Source organism: Chiloscyllium plagiosum, chromosome 34, assembly GCF_004010195.1.
Source record: "Chiloscyllium plagiosum isolate BGI_BamShark_2017 chromosome 34, ASM401019v2, whole genome shotgun sequence".
In the NCBI taxonomy this organism is placed as follows: domain Eukaryota; kingdom Metazoa; phylum Chordata; class Chondrichthyes; order Orectolobiformes; family Hemiscylliidae; genus Chiloscyllium; species Chiloscyllium plagiosum.
In genome coordinates this window covers 20,732,025-20,744,009 of record NC_057743.1, presented here as the reverse complement: position 1 = coordinate 20,744,009, position 11,985 = coordinate 20,732,025, and the positions used below count along the sequence as shown (strand labels likewise).

Genomic DNA, 11,985 nt, shown 5'->3' with positions numbered 1-11,985 from the left:
CAGCTATTATGAGGGGGCATAGCTTTAAATTAAGGGGGGGTAGGTATAGGGCAGATGTTAGGGGTAGGTTCTTTACTCAGCGAGTTGTGAGTTCATGGAATGCCCTGCCAGTAGCAGTGGTGGACTCTCCCTCATTATGGGCATTTAAGCGGGCATTGGATAGGCATATGGAGGATAGTGGGCTAGTGTAGATTAGGTGGGCTTGGATCGGCGCAACATCGAGGGCCGAAGGGCCTGTACTGCGTTGTATTTTTCTATGTTCTATGTTTTCTATGTTCACTGTTCCCTCGCCTTATTTATAATGGCTTTCACATTCTTATATATTCTGAACACATTTACTTATTGCTCATAAATGTCTTCCTCCTATTATCTTCAGTCTTTAGCTGCTGTTCTCCTTAACCTCCCCATCCTAAAGCCCACATTTCTGTGGCATTCTGCCTGCAGTTGATTGATTGTCTATCTTGACAGTCAACCATACGTTGTAAAGTTTGAATCTCTCCTGTTTTCAATTGCCCCCCGCTCCCAGCTCCATATACAATTTAACCTTTACTAGTTAATTGCTGCTGGTTTAGGTGATCTCCACCCTTCTGTAAGATTGTGCCCTGTCTGAAATTCATGCAATTCCTTATAAATTTCAAGTCTCCCTTTCTACACTATTTATCAAACTACAATATGAAATAGCTAATTTGTTTCTCTCTGACTGCTCATTATGTGGCACTGGAGGTAACTCTGAGGTCACTGGCCTGGACATTCTGACTTTCAACCTAGAAAATCTTAATTCCTCAAATTCTGTTTTCAAGATTCCCATTATTTTATTTCAAGGTTTCGCAAACATAGTTAACTAATGTAGACAGTCAATTGGCAGATGTTATTTTCTGATAGCTTGTTGAGTTTGTTAAGGAGTAGAAGTTAATGTCAGATACATTAGTTAATTAAATAAAGCAAGTTATACAACCATGACAACCGGGGATGATTTATTGACACCAGGGGAGAAACAGGCTGTCAGCGCAGAGTGTGCTGGTATTATTTGAAGTTATGAGGCAGCATCCTGCTGCGTAGCTGATGTGTTAGGGATCTTTTCCCTTCATCTTCGTTCTTTTCTTCTGGCCTTTCTCCCACCTGCCAGATGGGGACCACTCAATGAAGACTGCTGTCTGGGGACTGCCCAATAAAATTGCTGCCTACTGGGTCTGTTGATGAGAGCTTTCCAGAAAGAACTCCACTTTGATTCTGAGCACTTATTGTTATATCATACTTCTAAGGATGGGTTATGTTCTCTGTATCAGTCAATTATCTGAACTCTTTGGCCATTGGCCTTGGGACTCATGATGTTAAGTAATCATTGTCCCATCTCCATTTGAAGGTTAGTTTGCATTCTCTCGAAGAACTAAACTTCCTTATTTTCAAAAACAATATAGACTGTTGTCTCCAGTTCAGTGTGCATCCTGACATTATCCTTCCCTTTCTTTTACCCATTCAAGAATTTTGAAGATATTAAATCTGTTAAATTAAATCCAATGCTACACAGTAAAAACAAGGAAAATTCAGCTATTAAGGAACACCCAATATACAGCACCAACCTGCTCTTCTATGTATGAAATTCAGTGCCAGTGTGCTTACCCTGCCTTTCCATCAGGTTAGGTGGCTTGGCCATAAGAAAATTCAGAGTTACAGGGATATGTTAGTGGGCAGTGAGTCTGGGTGGGGTGCTGTTCAGATGGTCGATGTGGACTCAATGGCTGAATCTTCCATTCTAGAGCAATTCTATGATTTCACTCACATGGTTATATCCTTCATGCTTGCACTTTGGAGGCTCCAAATAATGTTATCGATTTGTCTAACTATTGGATCTCCTCTAGCTACAATTTACCGTTTCTCAGCACTCCCTATTACCACACCATCCCTTGAGCCACTAACCTTATCTATCATAATATCCAACAAGACCTTGTTGTAGGCAATATCAAACACTTCCTGCAAGTTTGACATAACAATGGCTTTCAATGTGCTGCCATGATGAATGGATTGAAAGGATTGAACTCTATAACTTCATTTGGTTTCTAGCTTCAGGACTTATGACAATCTTCATGTGGGAATCATAAAACTAATTAACCTTTAAATGAAGAAAATACCAAAAGATTTCACTTTTTGAACATTTACTTTGATACCAGCCAGAATTAATGTAAATTAAGCCTGAGGAAAATTATGGTCAGTACAAACAATAAAGTACACTTACAATAGCAGATACAATATTTGTTTTACTTCTTGCACAAATGTGCCACCATGTACAATTTCATCATCTTTACAACGTGGCCTCTGGCATATCATATCTCTTGTTTTTCTTATTCAATCAATTTGGCCTTCGAGTCAACTGCAACAATTGCTCCACTCTTTATCTGAAGCTAGTCAGCACCCAAGTGGTACACACTTACTGAACCTCCATGGCAAGATTTGCAACAGTCTTGTTAGCTCAGATTTGCCAGAGATTCCTTTACCTAACATGTTGAATAAACTTCATTAACCAACTGGTCAGCTCTGGCAAAACTGGAATTTAGCGATCACAATCTACGATCTAATCCTTTTCTCACCTGTCCTACATTGTGCGCACAGTCCTTTGTAAATGTGCCTTCTTTGCTCTTCTCCTGTTGTAGTGTCTTTTCTGTAGCCACATTTTCCATATTGTACTGTTTCTGGGTCAGAGGTCATCACAGACTGAGCCTTGGTTCAGGCTAGACTGTACTTAATCAGATTCCTTCTCATGGTTGACCCCTCACTTGCAATGAAGAAATAGAATCCACTTCGTATTGTAGCCTTGACAGGAGTAATCATGCTCTGTGGCTTGCTTCAGAAGACAAATTATTCAGGACATTTTTCTTGTTTTTTTTTATTTCTCTTTCCTCTTCTGAAAATCCTGCATTCAGTGAGGTACTGATTTCACAGGCACTAATCCTTGATTAGGTGTAGTTACAGAAGTGCCAGTCACCCTCAGGTAGCTTGTCCAAATGACCATTTTATGAAGGAACCTAGGCAGTGAAAATCAGAAGGTTGCTCAACAATAAAAGACAATCCTTTCTTCATCCATTGTCCATATGCATGAACTTGTATAGCTTGCTATACACTGTTGAAGAAGATGAATTTGAGTTGATTTTTTCCTTCTCAACCTAGTGTTGTGGAGAACAAATTTAATTGAGAAACCAGAGTGACGTTGTCAAACTGGCCATTGGCAATGGTAAGAATCTGTGCCCAAATTATAACCTATCAAGATAAAACCAAGACCTGCAGTACAGAGCACCAGAGAACTTCAAATAAGGTGAGGTAAATCAGAGCGTAATGGCACCAAGCTTTGGTTTTAGAAGTCTGTCAAGTGCAGGAGAAAGAAGGATTGAAGCAAGTTAGGATTTTCTCAATTTTTAATTCTTTGGGGAGAAATAGTTAAGGAGATGGTGAACTGATTCTGCATTTGAGTTCAATGAGAATGCAAAGAATTGGAAGAGCACGTAAGATTTAAAGGTTGGAAGGAATTTTTCTAGGAACATTAGCTCACATTATAGACTCCACGTAAAAGGCTGCCCACACAGTACAAGAGATCAGAAGAAGGACCAAAATCCACAAGTAAAACAGTGCTGGACACTATGTGAAAGGTCATGCCTCAGTAACATTGTGAAATCCGTGCTAGAAGATTACTTAGCTGCTCACAGTTTTGACTCCACTTTAAATTAACCAGAATTCATAAAACAATAATGGTTTTAAATTTTAACAACCAAATATGCTAAGATTAGTGCTAATAGCTTCTTGTCAATTATTCTGTCATGGACAATTGGTTAGTAATAGATCAAGCTGAGTCATGAAGCTGGAAAGAATATCTCGGTCACACGTGAGAAATTGCCATTTGAAAGAGTTTGGCAGGCTTTTGTGGCACTGCACCACAGCAACAATTGATAGCTCCAGGAAAAAAATGAGAGAGAAGCATAAAGATTGAAAATAGAAATCAAAGACTTAATGTTTTTTGGTTTTCAGAAAGTGGTTGAGTGAGCAAAACATTCACCCTTTGCCGCTGGTCACTTCAACAGTGAGTAGCATCAAACCACAGTAGTGGCTTCTCATCATTACTTGAATCATATAAGATATGATTCTTTAATTTGGCTTGATGTGAGATATTAATGAATAGTTACATTAATTATTGAAGCTAAGTGTAATCTAATAAATATTTTTGGACACAAGGAAGATTTAGGCACTTTCCATCCAGTTTGTTTGGCAAGTGAAATAATTAGTTAATGAAATGAATGTGGCAGCCTGGGGAAATAGGATTCAGTCTGTACATGGAACAGCTTGTCTGCATGCCTCACTGAAACTGTCATCATTTTCTTTCAGTCCCAGTGGCAATCTATAGTGCTTTTCCATAAAACAAATTATCGAATAGATATCTTCCTGAGAAAAGACCATTAGGCCCATCAAACCTTCTCCTTTCACAGCCCAAGTACTCAGTTAATCTCCCACCACAGCCCCTGGTAAAACTATGTTATTTTAGTCTGTGCTCCATAGTACAGTCTCTTTCTACAACCTAAGGAGAAGTTGCTTCTTCAGGGACAGGACCTGAACCATTTCATTTGTCCTATGTAATATAGACGATCTGCTCATTTATATTTATATCCTTAGAAAGTTGTGCATAAATATTTCCTGATTTCTAAGGACAACTAAACCAAAGTTCGGAATATTCATTTATCATTCTCTCTCATTTGGACCATTCAATCTTAGACCCCTACCCTTAGCAGGCAGAAATTCCAACAAAACAGAAACACTGTTAATTTTACATATTACCTTAAGAGTGTATGCAGCTTTATAACCTACATTCCAAACAGAGAGTATTTCAACTTCTGATTGTAAATACATGTACAAAACGTATAAATCAGGAGCAAGAGTAGCTAATCATCCCCTGAAGCCTGTTATGCCATTCATAAAGACCATGGCTAAACTCACTGTAATCTTGCATACCCATTCATGCCCATCCCAATAATTTCTGAAACCCTTGCTTAACAAAAGTCTGTTTAACTCCACCTTAAAAAACATCCCAAGAAGTTTGCTACCACCAGCTTTCCAGGAAAAGAGTTCCAAAGGCTCACGATTCGCTGAGATAAAAAAAATATGCAATCACTGACTTAATTGGGCAGATCCTAACTTTTACACAGGGACCCCCAATTCTAAATTCTCCCCATTGACCTTGTCAAGATCACTCTGAACTTTATGCTTCAATCAAATTTCCTGTTACTCTGCTAAACTCCAGAGTATACAAGCCTCACGTGTCCAACCCTTCCTCATAAACAACCCTCCCATTGCAGATAATAGTCTTGTAAACTCTGAACTGCCTTCAATATATTTATACCCTTTTTTCAATAAGGTGATGATAATGAGCACATTACTCCAGACGCAGCTCCACCAGTGCCCTGTATAACTGAAGCAAAACTTCCTTACTTTTTATTCAGTTCCCCAGCAATAAATTATAACTTTATATCTATTTTCCTAATTACGTGCTGCACCTCCGTAATAACCTTTTGCTATTAATGCATAAGGACCAACCAGATGCCTCTACTATCTGATCGTGATTAGTACAGCATTTCCTCTCATCATAGCCCAAGTCAGTGCTCCAACAAAATAAGCAGGTCAGGCAGCATCCAAGGAACAGGAGAATCGATGTTTCGGGCATAAGCCCGAAACGTCGATTCTCCTGTTCCTTGGATGCTGCCTGACCTGCTGCGCTTTTCCAGCAACACATTTTCAGCTCTGATCTCCAGCATCTGCAGTCCTCACTTTCTCCTCCAACAAAATAATTCAACACAATCACCAAAATACTAGAAAATGTTTATTGGAGATTTATAGTAACTTGAAATCACATTCATATAAACGATCACAACAAGGCAAAGATTTATGCAACAAAATGTATTTTGAACATCATATTTATGTTATTAAATAACATTCTTTGGGCACCTTTATTCATAAAGTTATAATAAGATACACTTGTACATAGCTTCTCCTGGATTGTAATATTTGACACAGTTTGACATTGGCAGTATAAAGTACAAGAAACAATGCTCAGGTGTTGTTTCAATAAGTTGCATTTACAACTTTGTTTTTACCTACCACACAAGGTACCCTTCAGCATTATGTTTTTTTTCAGCACATCTTTACTAACAGTATAAAGTTTAGAAATTCCCAGAGTTTTGAGACACTAGAAAAGTTGGCAGGCAGCTGATTGAAATTTGTGTCTCATTGGCTCTTCCTTCAGAATTTCCATAGGGATTTGTGTGCCTGCTCCAGCATTGCTGAGGAAAATGTTTCCTGATCTCTGCATGGAGTCAGACAGCAGGCAGTACCATGCTCCAGTTAAGCTCATCCTTTTTTTTCAAAACTTTCTGTGTTGCATTTAATTATGGCTTGAAAGACGCCGCTATTTAATGTCATTCAGCAGAACTGGTGACTCAACACTACCACAAGTATTTTGTTGAATTGCCTATTGCAAACAGTTTAAATTAATAATGCACTCTGAACTTGGGCAAAATGTTGCATGATAAATAGAATCAGTTTCTAACATACATGTGTCCTTTAAACCCCTCTATTTCTCTCTGCCTTTAAAGTCACCTCCATTTTGACCACATCTTTCCTGGTCACCTTACTCAACACCCAGCTGTTTGTTTTCCTGTAAAACATACTGTTTTTTTTACATTATTGCTGCTTTATAATGATCAGTTGGCCTTACATACACCCACAGCAGCAATGTAAAAGAACTTATTTATGTTTTGAAGGAAATACAGCAGACTTTAACCTGAAATATTGTGGCATGGGATAATCAACCAGACGTAAGTCAATCTTAACCCATCATGACTATAATAAATCTGTGCTTTTACTGCACAGTCAGCACCAGAGTCATTTTGGTCAATGGCTACTAAAAGGGAAAATTTGGAAACACAGTGAGGAACAATTAGACTGCTGCATGGGTGGATGATTCAGAAAACACATTCTCTCCCTGGTGTGGTGGACTGATGTCCTTTTAGTTGAGAATCGGCTGGCAGTGATTAGCTGGACTCACATCTGTACATTAGCTACAGAGGCAAGGAGCACATCCCAGGATTAGTCATCAACAAAAAATGCAGATGGTGCTGGAGAAACTCAGCAGGTCCGGCAGAGAGAAACAGAGTTAACATTTTGAGTTCAGTGACCAGTGAAAGGCTAATGGAATGCTGGTCTTTATGTAAATATATAGAGGACTGGAGTGTAAGGGCACAGAAATTATGCTGCAACTATACAAAACGCTGGTTGGACTTCACTTAGTAGACTGAGAGTATTATCTGGCCATCAGTCCTTAGGCAGGATATATTGATCTTGGTTTGCAAGAGTGTTATCTGCACTTCAGGGGTCAAGTTTTGAGGAGAGATTGTACAAATTAGGCCTGTTTTCTCTAGAATTTAGACAGTTTAAGGGTGATCTGGTCTAAGTCATCAAGATATTAATAGGAAAAGTCAGGATAGATAAACTATTTCCACTGGTTGGAGATAAAAGAACTTGGGGACATAGTCTAAAAATTAGGGCCAAACCATACAAGAGAGACATTAGAAAGCACTTCAACTACAAAGGCAGGTTGAGATTTGGAACTCTCTTCCAAAAATGGCAGTTGATGCTAAATCTATTGTTAATTTTAAATTTGCAATGATAAATTTTTGTTCCTTAAAAGTATTAAGGACTACAGCTCAAAGGCAGGTATACAGAGTTAGGCCAGAGATCAGCCATAATCTCGTTGAATGACAGAACCAGCTAAAGGGCCTGAATGGCCTAATCCTGTTCCTATGTTGCTACCACCTTCCTGGAGCAAGAGCAGAAAATAGGGTCAGGTTAGGTTAAGCAATAAACAAGGCCACAAAATGACTGTTCAAGATGAAGTCAACTCTGTGAGTGGACCTCATAATATGATACCTGAATGCAGTTCTCCAGGCACTGTAGATGAATGACTGGCCTAGCTTGTTGAAGGAACCTGAAAACACGGACATGTGACTGTGGTATTGGAATTCTTCCCACTCATCTCCAGACTCCCCTGTAGGTCAACTGGACTAACAAATAGGGTATTCTAAGCTGTGCATGCCTGATTTTAAACCTTAGCAGCACCCCTGCATATAGGTGGGGCTCTGCATCTTTCAACTTTATTAAGTGGTTCAGGTTCTCAGTGTGTGAAGTGAGTATATTTTCTGTAATCAGCGGTGTCAATAAGCAAAACTCTTTCACCTTTATAAAGTATTCTTTTTGTTTTGCAGGTAAATGGACATTTAGATTACATGAAGCAAATGGACACAATATTAAAGGTTGTGGGTGTAAAAACTAAGGATTGTCACTCAGAGGACAAATGGAATATTGGTCCCGTTTTTAACACTGGAGAGAATTGTACAGAAGAAGGAAAAGAAGGAACTAAAGATGACTTAAAAATAGATCCTGCCAGCAAGTCTGAGTCCTAAGCAGCCAATACTCAGTCCTAATTCCTTAATGGGAGATGATCTTTCAGAGACAGCAAGAGGAAATCAGCATTTCCCCCATCCAGAGGCTGCATCACTAGTTGTGCAACCTACATTTGGTCATGAAATACTGCTGTTGGGTTAGGATGTAAAGCCTTTGAGGTCCCTCAAGACAGATTGCAAATAATCTAACCATCCTGCGTCTGAAAAGAAATTTTCATTATATGTATTCAAATTTCAGTAAAATGGATGGATACGCCTTCAAATCATGGAGAATGGGAAACTGCTGCACACCACGTTTGCTGTCAAAAGAGATTAGACCAATAAGTGATTGTTGCTTATGTTCTGTAAAAATCTGAAGAGCTAATTAACTAATATAATTTAATATTGGTCAGAAATATTACTTAATAAAAAGCGTCTGTAACATCATTCTATTAGAAGTGAATTGTCAACAAAAAAGTGATCATGTTGTCTCTGATCCCTGTCTTGCTGGTACTCTCTGGGTTACAGAGTCACTTAGATCCCTAGATCTGTGCTGAGTAAGCTGGTCTCAGTTGGGATCCTGATTTGCCTTGATGCCCTAGAATAAGAAGCTGGTACAAATCAGGCAGGGTTCCTCATCAGTCACTAGTAACGTCTGGTGGAAATTGTGTTGCTTTGATGATTTGTTGTACTTGGTACTAAAAAGGACTCGGATGAGCAGTTGAAATGCCATACCGTTCAAGGCAATGGACCAAGTGTTGAAATGTGAGACTTTTGCAGATTTAGAATTGTTTTGTCAGTGCAAACTGACTCGGCTGAAGGGCCTCTTCGGTACTCTGAGATTTTATAATTCTATTATCTTTTAGCCAATACATGCATTTGCCTTATAATTCCCCTAGAGTGCAAACATTTCTAATAAGGGTTATGAACTTCACAGCAGTTGAGGGAAAGAATTACATGGAAGATTTCATGTTATTCATGGATTCATCCCAGAACTAGTTGTGTATGAAATAAGCCATTTAGGATTGACACAAGGAGAAATTTCTTCACTCAGAAGTGTATGGAATTCATTGCCACAGAAAGTGGTTGATGCCAATACATTGAATGTTTTTAAGAAGGAGTTAGATGTAGTTCTTCAGGTTGAATGGATTAAATGCTATGGGGAGAAATCAGGAACAGGGTATTGAGTTGCATGATCAGGCGTGATCATATTGAATGGTGAAACAGGCCAAAGGGGGCAATGGCATACACCTGCTACTATTACCTATATTTCCCTATGTTACTACCGTGTCCCAAATTGTGTTTGCACCAATTATTGTAGAAGTGTGTTCTGTAAGGCAGTATGCCTGCTTGGAGACGTTTAGGCTTAACAGGATTGAACCTGACTCAAATACTCCCTTGCTTGAATGTCTGCTGTGATATTATGATCCCTCGGATAAGAAACTCATTATCATCTGGCTACATGCATCTTAAATTGGTGTTTCCAGAAGAGGAAAGGTGATGTCTGAGCAAGGGTCATTGTATCTGAAACATTAACTCTGATTTCCCTTCACCGATGCTGTCAGACCTGCTGAGCATTCCCAGCAATTTCTGTTTGTTTCTGATTTACAGCATCTGCTGTTCTTTCAGTTTTTTTTAAGAGGAAAGGTGATGTTGGTACAATAGATCATTTGATATCACAAATACATTAGGAAATCAGAAAATATTTGTGTGAATTAACAGTTAAAATACACAGAAATCCAATAACAATTGAATGGGGTCAGGTGAGTAGGGTTTGATATCCAAGGAAGAGATTATCAGATTGCAAATAAAAATGAGGTCCAAAAATATGGGTGAGACCAAAGACGACTGAATATCATTTCAGAAAGGCAGAAGACAGATTGTGATGTACACTGTTTACAAAAGGTGGCAAATAAGTGCTTTGGCTTTTGATTTCAAAGGGAAAGCGATCAGCAATGCTCAGAGATTCTGTCAATTGCTTGTATTCATTCTGAGCTAGAGGGGAGAGTTTCAAACTATTTGCAAAGTTGGTTTGACCTTTGAAGGGCTCTTTGCACATTTATTAGAAGCAGTTTGTTTCACAGGAGTGTGGTACCTGTGGGAAGTCACAACTCAGCCATGCTTCCCACAGAGATACAAGGACTGCAGTGCTTCAACAGTCAGGATGAAACTGAAGCAAATTCTTGCCATGATTCCCAAACAGTGCTTGCAGAAGTATTTGTGAAATTTGTAATGCATGAATGAGACAAATTCAAGTATGACCTGTTGTGCTGCTTAAATGTGAAATGTCTACACCAATTTGAACTATATAGATGGATAATTATGAATGTTTTCTGATGTGTAAGTTGACTTTTCCCCACCTATTTCTGAAACCTGAAAAATGGTCTTTGGTTCAGTCCGACTCTCATATGCAGAAGCTTGATGCAAAAAAAAATTAAATTGACAAATCCTAAGGAGCACTATTCCTTTCAAACATAAAACGTTTTCAAATATAACAGTGAATTAACCACCTCACCTCCGATAGGATATACACGGAATCCGTTCAGATGTGGCTTCAGAAAGCAGTAAATAAGATGCTCAAGGTGCTGAGGATGCTGTCACTGACAGGCCAATTGTAATGAGCCGATGATGTGCGTATCAGGGAGTCCTTTTGCAACCACAGAGTTATAAGATGACAAATGTTTAACACATTCACGTGACAGTCTCTTGTCTGATAATTTGACAGATTTTAAAGTAGCTGGGTTTAAAAAATACAAAATGAGATTCGTTATACTGAAATTGCAAAATTAATTGTAAGCTGTGAAAACACAATGGAACAGCGAAGGAAGAAATGTGAATTTACTATACTGGCCACGATTGTAGATTCGGTCGGCGTTACCTTCTCTCACTATATTCAGTATCAGAAATGACTGTGGACAGTGTTGGAAGTATACCAAGAAAGTCAGAGAAAAGGGCGTTTTCTGACCCTTTCTCAGTTTCTTCGGGATTCTGGACTTGCCCGAGCCATGGGTTGAATGGTGAATTGCTGGCTGTTAATGAAACATCAGACTGAAGCGGATAACTGGCAGTGTGTCCATTTGACATTGGTTTTATTTGGATCCGTTTGTGCTGAGCTATCAAATTTAATATATCCAAAACGAACCCAACTCAGAAATACTGGGACTTCAAGTACTAAGAAAGTGAAAGCGTTAGATGTGTTTAAGACTGCCACGAGAAACAAAACCACAAATCACCATCAGACTGTGACCCATGGTCCAATAACAATCCCATCTACTGAAGAGCGAAATCCCAGACAATAACGTGCCTTTTCTCTCTGACTTGCTGTGGCTCCGGTGCTCTGTTGCATTTCTATCCTGGTGGTTTTTGCATGAGGATACTTTTCCTTTGAAATCACGGAGATTTGAGGAGTTGGTAAATCGTGATATAATTTCTTTCCACATATGAACAGATTCACTGGGGGGCTCTCTCCAGTCCATTGGGGAGGGGGCTGTGTCTTCAGTCCATGGGGAAGGGG

The 11,985-nt window shown here is 39.1% G+C and overlaps 1 protein-coding gene across 5 annotated transcripts in view; it reads left to right on the top strand.

The window, feature by feature from the left end:
* tmco4 (transmembrane and coiled-coil domains 4) overlaps positions 1–8,934 on the top strand; it is a 113,314-nt gene extending 104,380 nt beyond the window's left edge. For 4 of the 5 annotated variants that reach the window (XM_043675787.1, XM_043675784.1, XM_043675786.1 and 1 more), the window contains one exon: positions 8,295–8,934. In XM_043675787.1, coding sequence (XP_043531722.1) covers positions 8,295–8,492 — 198 coding nt within the window. In that variant the 3' untranslated portion in view covers positions 8,493–8,934. The remainder of the gene's footprint in view (positions 1–8,294) is intronic. The other variant, XR_006309263.1, reaches the window with a different exon arrangement.
* The last annotated feature ends 3,051 nt before the right edge of the window (positions 8,935–11,985 follow it).